This window comes from Sphaeramia orbicularis, chromosome 8 (genome assembly GCF_902148855.1).
Source record: "Sphaeramia orbicularis chromosome 8, fSphaOr1.1, whole genome shotgun sequence".
NCBI lineage: Eukaryota > Metazoa > Chordata > Actinopteri > Kurtiformes > Apogonidae > Sphaeramia > Sphaeramia orbicularis.
In genome coordinates, this window is record NC_043964.1 from 55052515 (window position 1) to 55068301 (window position 15787).

Sequence of the window (15787 nt, forward strand, 5' to 3'; positions counted from 1 at the left end):
TTGACGGTTCAAATCCCACTCTGTCCTAGTCAGTCCGTTGTGTCCTTGGGCAAGAGTGCCACTCACACTGGTGTATGAATGTTCGGCGGTGGTCAGAGGTAGGTGCGAATTAGCAGTCACGCTTCTGTCAGTTTGCCCTGGGCAGCTGTGGATACAGATGTAGCCGCCAGAATGTGAGAGCGAATGAATAATGGGTCAATAATGTATAGCGCTTTGGGTGTCTAGAAAAGCGCTATATAAATCCAATCCATTATTATTTAGGGCAGGGCTCTCAAACTCATCTTCTTTCAGGTTCCACATTCAGCCCAATTTGATCTCCAGTGGGCTGCACCAGTAAAATAATAACATAATAACCTATAAATAATGACAGCTCCAAATTTTGTTTTTTGTTTTAGTGCAAAAAAAACGTTAAATATGAAAATAGTTACTTTTATAACCTTATCAAACAAAAAAAGATGTGAATAACCTGAAAAAAATGAAATTTCTTAAGAAAAATCAGTGCAATTTTTACAATATTCTGCCTCAACTTATCATTTTTATATGTGCATTATGGATCAGATCTACAAAGACACTAAACACTGAGGAACAGGAAGAAAAGAGTTCAAATTGTGCTGAATTTTCTTTAGAGATTTCAGGTTGTTCATATTTGTTCAGGTTATTCACATTTTATTGTTACAGGATAGTTTGTAAATGTAAATATTTTCATAATTTAATGTTATTTTTTGCACTAAAACAAAGACAAAAATTAGAAATTGTCATTATTTATAGACATAATGTAATATTATTTTTATCACATCAAACCGAGAAGAAAATCTGGAGTCATTCTTTTTTGTGGGTTCTTCTGCTGTTATTATTTGACTGTAGATCAGATTGGTCTGGATTTGGAACCGACATTAAAATGAGTTCCACAGCCTTAACTGTGGAATTTCTGCACTTTGTAAATTTATCCCACAGGCCGCATTGAAACCTTTGGTGGGCCGCATTTGGGCCTTGGGACGCATGTTTGAGACCCCTGATTTAGGGCGTTTTCACACAGCGTACTGTACATGGATACGTTCACAGCTTTCCCGCAGATGTTGAAAATGTGGATGAATACAAATTCTTAGGGACCATCATTGATAGGAAATTATCCTTTGAGAATAATTTAGAGGCAGTGTGTAAAAAGGCCTGACAGAGACTTTTGTTTTTAAGAAAGATGAAATCATTTAATGTGTGCAGGACTCTGTCTTTGTTTTACCAGTGTTTTATTCAGTCTGTTTTAACATTTTGCATCGTGCTGTGGTATGGTGGTCTTTCAGTGATCAGCAAGCAGAAGCTAACTAGGCTGGTAAATGTAGCAAAGGTGGTTGTGGTTCAGCTAACCCAGCTGCAGGACATGTATGTTAAATGTGTCAGCGGTAAGGCCAAACACATTTCGGCTAAAATGTGCTTAGAGGTCTTTTTTCTGTCTGTGCATAAGAAATTCATCTAAGTGAATCCCTAAAGGAACTTTGTGTTGGTAAATGACAGTTGTTCAAATGGACAGGATTTCAGTTCTGTTCAACATGTTGATGCTCATATGAACTATGTTTTCAGCTCAAAAATGTCCCATTTCAGCACAGTTAATGCTATACTTTCATGTGACAAATGGACAAGTTCTATTTGAACTGAATTGAGCTGAAAAACAAATCTTCTCTTCTTTTTGATTCCCCGGTTTTTCTTCCCAGATTCTCTCCTACATATCACATGTTTTATTTGTACAGGTTCAATCTGGAGTATGGTGATGATCCATCCTGCTTATGTTCCACCGATACATACATGAAGAATGTCACATGTCACTTTTTAAATCGACAGTTTTCTAATAATAAGCATTTTTATAAAGAAATAACAATTCTATATTGTTATTTCCTCTTTGGTCTGATGATAAACTATCCAATAAATAATAGTGCTCCTAGTTTTTGCACAGGGATCATTAGTGTAAACGCTGACATGGCTGCAGAGCATCAGTATGATGGGATCCACAACAACCATGTCACATCCGTCCACTGACACATTTAGTGTTTTTGTGTCAGCTGGGATTGTTTTAGATCCACAATACCAACATTTATGAAGAAGAGCACAATTAGCAAAAGTAAGTCTATAAGTTTATTCCTAATAAAGTACTGGTACTGACCAGAGCATCATGGGTAATGTCACGTCCGTCCACCAGCAAAAGTTTTCACATCCACGTGCTATTCCAAATCCAATATTTATGAAGATAGAGCTTCTACTGTCAGAGAATATCAGTAGTCTGTGCACAAATGGATTAGCATTATTTCAACACAGTTCTATGCATTTATGACAACTTTTTTTCTTTTTTGACAAAAATGGCCATTCATTTGACCCCCTAAGTAAATTTTAACCGATTTGAAACTGCCCTGATCCCCCACTTTCTGGGGAGTTTAATTTGCTCCCCTCTGGTTGCCATTTTAAGCTTCCTCAATTGAGGACCGGACGGGCTAGGGATTCCTTCATTCCAGTGGCTATTAGGAATCCGAATTCGCTTAGCTCAGGGGTGTCAAACTCATTTTAGTTCAAGGGCCACATTAAGCCAAATTTGATCTGCAGTGGACCAGACCAGTAAAATAATAGCAGAATAACATATAAATAATGCCATCTCTAAACTTTCCTCTATATTTTAGAGCGAAAAAGTAAAATTATGAGATGAAAATGTTTACATCTACCAACTATCCTGTAAAACAATGTGAATAACATGAACAAACTGAAATTTCTGAAGAAAACTAAGTGCAACTTCAACAATATTCTGTCTCAGTTTATCATTTAAACATGTAAATTACAACTTATATATCACAGTGGATCAACAAATACACAAAAGATTTAATAACAGGCAGAATATTGTTAAAATTACACTTCAGACATTTTAAAATGTTTATATTTGTGAGGTTGTTCGAGTTTTCGTGAAATGTTCGTTTGTTTTAGTGTAAATACAGTAAAATGACATGAAAATGTTTACATTTACAATGACCAAAATTAGGAGTTGTGATCATTCATAGGTTATTATGATGATAGTGCTTGACTGATCTGACCCACTGGAGATTAAATTGGTCTGTATGTGGAACCTGAACTAAAATGATTAATGTCTTCAGTTAGGGCTGTAAAATTAATCGAAATTCAATTACGATTTCGATTATTACACACAACGATTACAAAAATTATGTAATCGAGAAAAAACGATTATTAATTTTGAGTCGTTTCAATTCACGCGCACGCAAGCTACCATGAGCTGCTCTGCCCCGCCCCCCTCTAAGCTACTGCTGCCTGCTAGCCGGCAGGTCCGCCCCAAGAGGACAGTTGTACCTAGAGGTCTGGAAAAACGGCAGGAGAATCACAGCAGAAGTGCTTGGTAAACAAAAAAGGCAAGTCAAATTCAATTGTATGGAATCACTTTGGGTTTGATGAAGAAGACAAAGAGCAAAAACACATCACGTGCAAAAAGTGTTTCGTAGTTGTGTCCGCACCGACCGCTAACACAACAAACCTTTGTAACCATCTAAAGTTTAACCACCGCCACCTTTATCATAATCTTATGAAAAACTAAAACACATAAAAACAACTTCGTCCGCAATGCAATCTTCAGTTTCCGAATCTCTTTACGCTGCAACTCCTGTATTAACCTAACCCTAACCTGTATAACCCTAACGTATGTATTCTAGATGGCTGATGTATACAGAAGGCCTGAACTGAAACCTCACGGCACGCCACTGAATTTACTATGTTTCATACTACATTGAACATACTTGAATTTATAATTTGCACTTTGTGAGTTTTTTTTGTTTGTTTTTTTTAATTGCTACAGTTCTATGGCAAGTCTATAGCAGTTTAATTACAGTGCACTATTTATTTACAAAAGGAAACATACTTCAATTTACAGTACTCTTATTTGCATTCAAAGATTTTTTTGTTTCGTACAAAAGTGAACATACTTTGTTTTAATGGTTAAAAGCTTTATTTATGTTTAAAGAGTATATTTTACATTGTTTTGCAAGAAAAAAGTAAACAACTTAACAAATAATCGTTTTTAATAATCGTGATTTCAATTATTGCTAAAATAATCATGATTTTTTTTAAAATTTTTTCTATAATCGAGCAGCCCTATCTTCAGTGTAATTTTTGCATTTCACAAATTCATTCCAGGGGCCGGAATGGACCCTTTGGCGGGCCGGATTTGGCCCCCAGGCCGCTACAATTTTTTTATGTGTCAATTTTTACAATTTTTTTATGTGATTATTTATTTATTTTTTAATGGTCGTGGCCATTATGGCAGTTAACTTGTGTACTGCCCTGTTGGACCTTTTTTACATGTGTTAGAAACGGAGTGGCTTCATTGTGTATTGTCCTGTATTGTGTAATTTTATTGTGGTGGCGTCTGGTGGCACTGTTTCTGTGTATGTGTTTTTATGTATGTGCTTATGTGTTTATGACCCCTGCTGCACACTGAATTTCCTTTCTTAAGGATAAATAAAGTTGAAGTTGTTGCATTCACAAGCGTGTACTGCAGCCCGTGCTCGAGTACGAGTCGGTGTTACAGAGAACTAACAGTAGGTGGCGGTGTGGAAGGAATTCGCGATCCAACTAGGGGTGTAACGATTACCGGTATAATGATAAACCGTGGTAAAATTTGCAGACAGTATTACCATTTAAATTCTAATTATCATGATAACCATGTTTAATTACTGCACTTTTCTGGAGAAAATACCTATGTAAAGATCTGCCTTTATGTCAAATATTTGAATATAGTTTTAATTTATTACAATTTTATTTTATATACCTAATATTTGGAACCAATATTCCCTTTAAAGTCTTTGAAAAGGTTCGTTAAGCATCTGTGTGTTATTTATGCAATAAATTATATACATTTTTCAAACCGGATTTTATATTTTTTTGTGTGTTTTTTGTCCTTTTGTGTTGATGTAGTCGGTTAAAGTGAAAAAAATAATAGGCAGATGATATAGATGAAGCCGTGCTGAAAAAAAAGATCCCAAACATGGGTATAGTAAACATTTGTTTATATAGTATACGTATAAAGGCAAAATCAAAAGGACTGAAAAACAGACAAAATAGTCTCAGACCACTAAGGGTTAATACTTGAATGTTTCTGCAACAGAAGGGACATTGTACCAATTATTTGATTTGGGTTTTTTGTTGTTGTTTTTTTTTTTTTTTTTTCAAAATACAACTTGGTTAAATTATTTCAGTGTGTGTATTAGTACTTTTTGAACATTTTGAGCACAATTTCAACAATACTGCGATAATAATGGTAACCATGATAATTTTGGTCACAATAACTGTAATATGAAGTTGTCATATTGTTACATCCCTTTATCCAACAAACATGGAAGTCAGAAGAAGACAATCCCGTACCTATCTGTTATCCTGTTTGAGGCACAGAGAAGAACAGCGACCTTTGTTGACCCTGATAGATCACCCAGTGGTTCGGTCGGTAAGGTGAGCCCAAGCCACACGGATCCCAGGCTTTTTCAGGAGACAACAGGAGCGCCATCTGTGGTCTGATGGTGATTATGCTTTAGTTTACAAATGAGATCTAAATAGGGCTGTTAGAAAATATCGGTTCTGCAATATATCGCAATATTTCATTTCATAATATTGTATTGATATTAAAAAGTTCTGTATCGATATTTTTAGATATTAATTCAAATGCAGATATGGCAGAGGTTCATTTTTGTTTTTTTTGTTTTCTTTATTGTTTCTGTCTTATTTATTATTATTTAACACTGTTTTATTAAATAATGGTTATTTGAAGCATCTTAAAAGCACTTTTTACTGTCTGAGAGGCAGATGATAGTTCCTTTGTTTGGGATTGCACAAAAATTATGTTTTGATTAGGGATGGGAATCAATAAGAATTTAACGATTCCGATTCCATTATCGATTTTGCTTATCGGTCCGATTCCTTATCAATTCTCTTAGCGATTCTCATTGGGTGAGGGAATAAAAGTACAAACGGATGTGTTTGCATTAACTGTCTTTTATATTTCCATCTCTGTACAGAAAATATAACATATACGGTTTGTACAAATAATAAGAACAGATGATGCCGTCGACTCTGCTCGTCTCCTGTTGTGCATCTCATTTCCTTTCCCCTACCTTCGGAAACTTGTATTTGAGGGGATATGACATTTGTTGCCCACATCGGAACCGGAACTGGGCCCGGATGACGTCCTGGTGTTCACTCTGCAACTAGATTCATTTGCCAAGTAGAGTATCAAATACGTGACATTCCTGTAAATGAATCACATGCTGTGGACAAGTGTTTGAGCAGATTGGAGGGATTCCACCCTTTAGACCAAATGGAAGCTTTGACAGAGTTCCAGTGGACCTGGTGTGGTCTGTTTGGACCTGGTGTGGTCTGTGTGGACCTGGTGTGGTCTGTTTGGACCTGGTGTGGTCTGTTTGGACCTGGTGTCATCTGTTTGGACCTGGTGTGGTCTGTTTAGACCTGGTGTGGTCTGTTTGGACCTGGTGTCATCTGTTTAGACCTGGTGTGGTCTGTTTAGACCTGGTGTCATCTGTTTAGACCTGGTGTGGTCTGTTTGGACCTGGTGTCATCTGTTTAGACCTGGTGTCATCTGTTTGGACCTGATGTGGTCTGTTTGGACCTGGTGTCATCTGTTTAGACCTGGTGTGGTCTGTTTAGACCTGGTGTGGTCTGTTTGGACCTGGTGTGGTCTGTTTAGACCTGGTGTCATCTGTTTAGACCTGGTGTGGTCTGTTTAGACCTGGTGTGGTCTGTTTGGACCTGGTGTCATCTGTTTAGACCTGGTGTGGTCTGTTTAGACCTGGTGTCATCTGTTTGGACCTGGTGTCATCTGTTTAGACCTGGTGTGGTCTGTTTAGACCTGGTGTGGTCTGTTTGGACCTGGTGTCATCTGTTTAGACCTGGTGTGGTCTGTTTAGACCTGGTGTCATCTGTTTAGACCTGGTGTGGTCTGTTTAGACCTGGTGTCATCTGTTTAGACCTGGTGTGGTCTGTTTGGACCTGGTGTCATCTGTTTAGACCTGGTGTCATCTGTTTGGACCTGGTGTCATCTGTTTAGACCTGGTGTGGTCTGTTTGGACCTGGTGTGGTCTGTTTGGACCTGGTGTCATCTGTTTAGACCTGGTGTGGTCTGTTTGGACTTGGTGTCATCTGTTTAGACCTGGTGTCATCTGTTTAGACCTGGTGTGGTCTGTTTGGACCTGGTGTCATCTGTTTAGACCTGGTGTCATCTGTTTAGACCTGGTATGGTCTGTTTGGACCTAGTGTGGTCTGTTTAGACCTGGTATGGTCTGTTTGGACCTAGTGTCATCTGTTTCGACCATTTCTGCCTCAATGCCATGTCGGCTATGTTCTGACCAAAACAATGCAATGTACTTGTGACGTCATCGCACATGCGCAACTAAGGCGGAATCAATAAGCAGAATCGTTAAGCAGGCAAGCAAACGATTCTAAGGAATTGAGCTACTGGGATCCGGTTCTCACAAAGATCCGGTTCTTGATTCCCATCCCTAGTTATGATGTTAGTTGTGAACTAATAGAATATGAACATTTGAACAGGATCTGAAACTGTAATGTCTGTAAAACAGAATTTCAGTTTGAACACAGGAACATTTTGTGATATAGCATTAGATCCTGTTGTGATTACATAAAAATATGTTTAGTATTTGTGCATATTTCTGGTGTAATTTAATTCTTTCAGGAAATAATCATTTAAAAAAAAATTTAAAAAATAAAAAAAATTGCCTTTTTAACAGTTTTATGATATATCACATCGTGATCCTTGTATTGTGATTTGTATCGTGTTGCCAGATTCTTGCCAGTACACAGCCCTAGATCTAATTTTGGTAACGTTCCTCAGTAAGTCACTCTGTTTCGTGGAATCTGGTCCAATAAATGTGACAGCATGTTCAGTGTTGTTGTTTCTGTCCACTGTGTTATCAGGTAAACGGGCGAGAGGTGGGCCGGGACCCCCGAGTTCTGCAGGAGGAGCTACAGGCCACCAGTGGAAGTGTGGTTCTGAAGATTCTACCCAGCTACCATGAAGCCATACCGCCACGACAGGTCTGCGTTTGGTGTCCTCACATTCTGAAATGGACCAAAAATATCTAAGGAAAATGACAGCCATGACAGGATGTGTGTGTGTGTGTGTGTTTCATCAGGTCTTCTTTAAGTGTCACTATGACTACGACCCAGCCAATGACAACCTAATTCCATGTAAGGAGGCGGGGCTACGATTTGAGACTGGAGATATCCTGCAGATCGTTAACCAGGACGACGTCAACTGGTGGCAGGTGGAGCTCAGAAACACAAAGCGAATCCTGATGGAGATTCAAGTCTAATGAAAGTTTTGAGCAGAATGTCAAACCATATTTAGCCCAATATGATCTGAAGTGGGTCAGACCAGTAAAATAATACAATAATAATAGATAAATAAAGTGGACTCCAAGCTTTTCTCTAGGTTTTAGAATGAAAAAAGTAAAATGACAGTTTGGAAAATGTTTACATATACAAACTATCCTTTAAAAAAGTGTGAATAACAGGAACAAAGTGAAATATATTAAGAAAAATAGTGTAATTTTAACTATATTCTGCCTCAGTCGATCATTTCCACATGTACTTTATAACCTACAGATTACAGTGGATGTACAAATACAGGCAGAATATTGGTACAATTACACTGATTTCACTAAAGACATTTCAGATAGTTCATATTTGTTCAGGTTATTCACATTGTTGGGGAAAACATAGTTTAAACATGTAAACATATTCATATAATTATAAAGGTTTTTTTTTATGCTAAAGGGTCAAGTCACACAGTTGTGTAGGGAGTGCCTGACTACATTTTATACTGTAATTCAAAAGTATTTAAGTTGGAGACATGAAAAATACATCATTTTAAAGGTATTAACTAGTACTTGAAGCTCATAAAAAGAAACAAAAGATATAGTGCCATCTTTTGCCATAAAAATTTGAAAAACTGCATGGTTATGTAGGGAGCAAAAATTAACATCTAAATTTTCCTTTTTTTCTAAACATTTTAAAAAGGCGGTTGCAAGTGTCTTCTAACTATGAAAATTTGCTGAGATGTTCTTTAAGGTGTCTATTTTGATAAACCATGGATGCATTTTTTATTTTTTAAATATAAATATGACTTTTTGCAAGAGTTTTGAAGAATGGAATGGTTACGTAGGGAATTAGGGATTTTGATTATGTAGGGAAAGAAAAGACAGGTATAGAGTTTCAATAGTTTATTCAAGCACTTGGTAATAAATTTATATATTTTTATACATATTTATGACTTGATATACGTAGGATACATATTAGCCTTAGAAAGTGATTCATTAAGCACATTTAATGCACATTTAATGCTCGGTAAAGTCTGTAAACTGAAAAAAATGGTTATTAAATGCATTCATTCATTCACCTTCTGAACCGCTTTGTCCTCCAGAGGGATGCAGGGGGGTGGAGTCTATCCCAGCTACCTATGGGCGAAGGCGGGGTTCACCCTGTACATGCCACCAGTTCTTTGCAGAGCTAATTAAATTAGATAATTAAATTAAATACAGGGTTTCTGAGGGTCATTAAAAACCATTAAAAGTCATTAAACAAATTTTGTGAAAAATAAGGCCTTAAACGGCATTAAAAAGCATTAAATTCGATGTTCAGAGGCATTAAAAAACTAAATACACTTGATGGAAAAAAAGCATTGTTATTCACGATTTATTTGGATTAAATAAACATTTAATAATTTTGATTGAAAGTATAGTGTGATGATTGACAGGCGGAACCCTTTAATTGACTATTGCTTATGGCCGATACATGAAGTCCCTACACCGAATGTTTGGAATGTAACATGCTGTGAGCGTGTTTATGCTGTGGTGAAAGAGCGGAGAGAATATTAGCAAATGTGGGAAAAATGGGAAAATGTAAGTTTCAGCAGAAGTGGTTAGAGGTGGAACTATTCAGAACTTGGTTAAAGCCTGTGGACGTTAAATGTATATATAAAACTAGAAGCTCTCGGAGAGCGCAGACCTCCGCCAAGGCTGATCAGTGGCCCCCCGTGGGCCCCCCCACCCCCGATCACCACCAAAATTTAATCATTTCTTCCTTATCCCATTTCCAACAAACCCTGAAAATTTCATCCAAATCTGTCCATAACTTTTTGAGTTATGTTGCACACTAACGGACAGACAAACAAACAAACCCTGGCAAAAACATAACCTCCTTGGCGGAGGTAACTACATATAAAAGTGTATCTGCAGTTGGACATGGGCATTAAATGTGTTTAAAGTGGCATTAAAACGCATTAAATTAGATTTACCGATACCTGCAGAAACCCTGGAACAGGTTACACAGGTTATTATGATAGGGCTTTACTGGTCCGACCCACTTGAGGTTAAATTGGGCTGAAAGTCAGGGTTCCCACTGGGCCTTAAAACATCTTAAAAGTCATGAATTTACAAATCTGGGTTTAATACCTAAAAAAGTTTTTGAAAGGTATTGAATTTGATATGGTCTTCAGTTCTGTTGCCATAACCTTGTTTGTTGTACTGTGTTTAAATGTGTCTGATAAATATCTAAGCTGCACAGAAAGTAACGTTAGCCCAACCAACCCAACAATTTATATTGAAAAGATTACCCCCCCCCCCCACACCACCAAAATTTAATCATTTGTTCCTTGTACCAGTATCAACATTTCCTGAAATTTTCATCCAAATCCATCCATAACTTTTTGAGTTATCTTGCGCACGGACAGACAGATAAACCAACGCCAGCAAAAACATAACCTCCTTGGCGGCGGTAATTAGGAACCAATTATCGCAGACTTTGCAGAATTGATCACAGAACATTCAGCCCAACACACGTGCAGCCGTTCATCAAGCGCATGTCACCCAAGAAAGCTGACTTTGGGAACTTTAACCTTCTAAGACCCAGGAAATGTCAGCCAAGTACAAGCTTTTCTGTTTATTAAATTAGTGCCTATATTGGAAACATCATGATGCAACCATTTTTTCAGATGCAGTTTTTAAAATTTTTTTATGGAATGTCCTTTGTGGTGAACAGTTTTCTTTTTTTTGTACAAAGTTGAGAAACTCTTGTCCACAAATGTGGACAGAAAACACATACCTGGGTCTGAGGAGGTTAAGGGACGGTTCGCAAGTGAAAAGTAAGAACAGGGAAGTACAAATGTAATAATGCCATGCCTTGTTGGAGAAAAGATCATTCTGATTGGTACGAGTGGAGCGGTATGTGTTTGAAGTTCGCTACACCTTGTGCTAGAAATGAATTCAACTCGGAACAATTGGAATCAAGGTGTTGGAGTAAATGAATCAGAAGGGATGCACCGATACTGATACCAGTATAGGGTATCGGGTCCGATACTCAGCATGTGTACTTGTACTCGTACTCCGATACAACCGCACTGATAGCACCTTACGGCAGCGTGACATTCACAGTTCAGTACAGCAGGTACGAAGAGGAGTAATGTCAGCAGTGGAGATTTAACCAAATAAATGATGGTGACAAAAGTGACGCTGACTGAAAGTAACGTTAAAGACAGAAGGATACAGATGCAGCATTCTGTCCATCCTCTGCGTACATTCCATCCGTTTTCCAGGTTATCCAGACAGAATACCAGCGGAACCGTGGAAGTAGAGGGTCTGTTCAAAGAGCCACTGTGTGAGTTAGAGAAAAACTACTGACACATTTAGGACGACTACCCTCAGCAATATCAACATTAGTATCACAGTAGTGTTGCCTCTGTCGTCTCCATGTTTGTTATTACTGACTCTCTTCTTCTTCTCATAAAACTTTCCTCTTCTTCGTGGTATTTGTCCAGTATGATTAATTCAGAGCGGCGCCCCCTGGTGGATTAATTGACAAATGCTCATTCCAACACATTAGATGTCACTTTGTTCCAGTCAGACTAATGACAACGACAATAAAGCACATTTACAAAAGGAACTAACAACTGGAATGAGATTATTAAGTACTCCTAATTGTACTTGGTATCAGCAAGTACTTAAATCTAAGTACTTGTACTTGTACTCGGTCTGAAAAAAAGTGGTATCTATGAATCAGTCATGAATTTTTGCCAGTTTGGCTGTGAAATGAACATTAAATTCTGTTCTAAGTAGTCTTAAAAAGGTCTTAAAAAGTTTTACATTTAACTTGTATAAACCTGTAGGAACCCTGGAATGTGGAACCTCAACTAAAATAATTGTTAGTATCTTCAGTGTAGTTTTTGACAATTTCCCAAATTCATCCCAGGGGTCGGATTGGACCCTTAGGTGGGCCAGTTTTGGCCCGCAGGCTGTATGTTTGACACCCGTTGTGTGTATGTGTGTGTGTGTGTGTGTGTGTGTGTGTGTGTGTGTGTGTGTTCAGGCCCGACATGTGGAGGGTGGAAACACAGGTCTGATCCCCAGTCAGATGTTAGAGGAGAAGAGGAAAGCCTTCGTCAAGACAGATGTGGAGCTGGCACCAACAGGTAGAGAAACACTGCCACCTGCTGGTGAAACAGCAGGGCTGCACCATTACACAGATTAGAGGAAATACAAGAGAACAGGATAAAACAGAACAGAATACAATAGAATAGACCCCAGTCTGTGGACCAGATGAATTCAGGTGTTTGTGTTCTAACAGGGCTCTGGGATCCAAAACAACTAGGACTAATGTCAGAATAGAGTTTAATATTATGGGATAGATATCCTATTGATTATTAACATTGATGTTTCTGTGTCTGATCCTCATGAACAGGACATCTGACAGCTGGAGACATGATGTGTCCACAGATTTATGTCCATATAGTCGGTAAACATCAATATTTCACTCTAGTTTAATGGTAAATTGTTCTTCCTCAGTCAGATGTGATGACAGTAGATGGAAATGATTATTTACAGTCAGAGCAGGAAAAATGTTAGAGACATTTAGAGGAAGAACATTTAAAGTCAGAGTCACAGAGAAAAAAGAAATTGAGTGGTTTTTGGGTTGTTCTGGGTGACAAGTAATTTTTGTGTGGTTTTGGGTGATATTTGGGATGTTTTAGGTGATCATTAAGTGATTTTTTTTTTATTTTGGGTGATTATTAAGGGATTTTTGGGTTGTTTTGGGTGATTATTAAGTGATTTTTGGGTTGTTTTGGGTGATTATTAAGTGATTTTTTTTTTTATTTTGGGTGATTATTAAGGGATTTTTGGGTTGTTTTGGGTGATTATTAAGTGATTTTTTATTTTTATTTTGGGTGATTATTAAATGATTTGTCGGTTTTTTTGTATGATTTTGGGTTTTTTTAAGGTGATTATTAAGTGATTTTTGTTTTTTTGGGGGTGATTATTAAGTGAGTTTTGGGATGTTTTGGGTGATTATTAAGTGATTTTTTTCTGTTTTGGGTGAGTATTAAGTGATTTTTTTCTGTTTTGGGTGAGTATTAAGTGATTTTTTTCTGTTTTGGGTGAGTATTAAGTGATTTTTTTCTGTTTTGGGTGAGTATTAAGTGATTTTTTTCTGTTTTGGGTGAGTATTAAGTGATTTTTTGGGGTTTTTTGTATGATTTTGGGGGGGCGGCGTTAGGTTATTGTTAAGTGATTTTTGGATTGTTTTGTATGATTTTTGTTTTTTTTTAGGTGATTATTAAGTGAGTTTTGGGATGTTTTGTGTGATTATTAAGTGATTTTTGGGTTGTTTTCAAGTACGTGTTTAAATGTGCACGGTCAAAAGAGTACAAGAAGTTTAAACTTATTTAATCCAACCCCTCTAGGGCTTTTACACCTTTATCCCTAACTTAATACAAGAATAACACAATACATTTTTCCTAATTTTAACATTCAACCACAACTAATAGACAGTTTTCTTCAATAGTTACAGCAGATTTATCACTTCAACATTATCCATAAACAAACAGCCCTCATTGTCATTATTAAATACTGGAGCTCACAAGAGTCAATTCTTTATATCTTTTTTAAACTGAATTATTTTTGATATTTGTTTTATCTCCACACACAGATGGTCAAACAGAAACTTTTGAACCTAGTGCGTACTTTATGAATCTGTACATTTAACTTTTCCCTTAAATCATAACCTCCCTCTCTTTCACAAAACATTTCTTGAATGTTGCCTGGCAGTAAGTTATTCTTTGCTGTATACATTATTGGAATAGTTTTGCACTCCACAAGGTCAATGAGTTTTAAGATTTTAGATTTTAAAAATAGTAGATTCGTGTGTTCACGAAAACCAACATTGTGAACAGCTCTTGTTGCTCTTTTTTTGCAGTAGAAAGAGTCTTTGTAATGAACTTGCATGTGTATTTCCCCATTCCTCCAAACAGTCACTTAAATAAAGTAAGACCAATGAATTATACAGAATGTTAAGTGGTTTTTGATCTAATATCCCCTTTGCTCTGGTAGGACTCAGATGCTTCTGGATAGTTTGTTCTGTACATGTTTTATGTGAGATTTCCAGCAAATTTTATCTATCCAGTTTGTTTTAGAGTCATTAAAGCAGTGTTTTTCAACCTTGGGGTCGGGACCCGACGTGGGGTCACCTGAAATTTCTAGTAATTGCTTAAAAAAAAACAAAAAAAAACTTACTAATAAAAAATATATGGTGAGTTGACAGAGACAATCACAAACATAAAAGACATGATAAACTGTGAGTGTGAAACTGCAGCACTGTGGTTCTGTTTCTCTGTCAAATGTTCATTGTGGTCAGTTTCAGATGCTGCAGCTCTTTCATAATTCATAGTTTCAGTTCTTGTTTGTTCAGTATTAATTGTCCTCCTTGTAAATCACAGCTGGACTGACTGTACATATCCTGACCAAGGAAAATAAAATTCTGCCTTTGAGCAGTAATCTACACCTGGATTTACTGCCTCCACCCACAATAATATAAATTATATAGACTAAATGTCCTCCAAAATTAACATTTATTTGCAATATAGTATAGCAAACTATTACATGATCAAAATCAAATTAATTTTAGCAAAAAAAAAAAAAAAGTTTCCATTTTGAATGTCTGGGGTCACCAGAAATTTGTGATGTTAAAATGGGGTCACAAGCCAAAAAAGGTTGGGAACGACTGCATTAAAGTGTCTTGAAAGTAAGTAAGTTCAGTGATGTTATTTTTATTTCCTGTATGAATGTCTGTTAATGTGACAGGAAACCTCTGCACTGGTGTTGGAGGCAAGAAAAAGAAGAAAATGATGTATGTGACCACAAAAAACGCAGGTAATTAACCTTGTAAAAGTTGCTTTCCATCATATGAAGCACGTCTTGACTTTGTTGTGTAACTGTTGGACTTGTTTCTCCTTTTCATCATGTGATCCTCTTACTTCCTGTCACTCAGAGTTTGACCGACATGAGATTTTGCTCTACGAGGAGGTCGCCAAAGTTCCACCTTTTAAGAGGAAAACTCTGCTTCTGATCGGGGCCCAAGGTGTCGGCAGACGAAGACTAAAGACGCAACTGCTCCTCAGAGATCCTCAACTCTTTGGCACCACCATTCCATGTAGGAAACCTCCAGTTATGACAAGTATATAGAGTTACACCGGTGGGATGATGTAAAAAGCATCATTAGTGGCAGAGGACAGGAAATGTTCTCTCATCCATTTTCAATATATTGTTACCCTCATATCATAATTGTCTAAGGCAGGGGTTCTCACAGTGGGGTATCTGTACCCCCAGGGGTACTGGAAGAAGCCCAGGGGGTACTGGACATGTTTTTATAAAAATCCATTCAATAAGTCATCATGTAC

The 15787-nt window shown here is 37.2% G+C and overlaps 1 protein-coding gene across 2 annotated transcripts in view; it reads left to right on the plus strand.

Annotated features, from left to right (window-relative positions):
- The window catches only part of LOC115423520 (MAGUK p55 subfamily member 2-like), a 38536-nt gene that overhangs the window by 15943 nt on the left and 6806 nt on the right, over positions 1–15787 (plus strand). For both annotated transcript variants that reach the window (XM_030140374.1, XM_030140375.1), the window contains exons 7-11: positions 7978–8097; positions 8196–8327; positions 12424–12526; positions 15192–15260; positions 15379–15540. In XM_030140374.1, coding sequence (XP_029996234.1) covers positions 7978–8097; positions 8196–8327; positions 12424–12526; positions 15192–15260; positions 15379–15540 — 586 coding nt within the window. The remainder of the gene's footprint in view (positions 1–7977; positions 8098–8195; positions 8328–12423; positions 12527–15191; positions 15261–15378; positions 15541–15787) is intronic.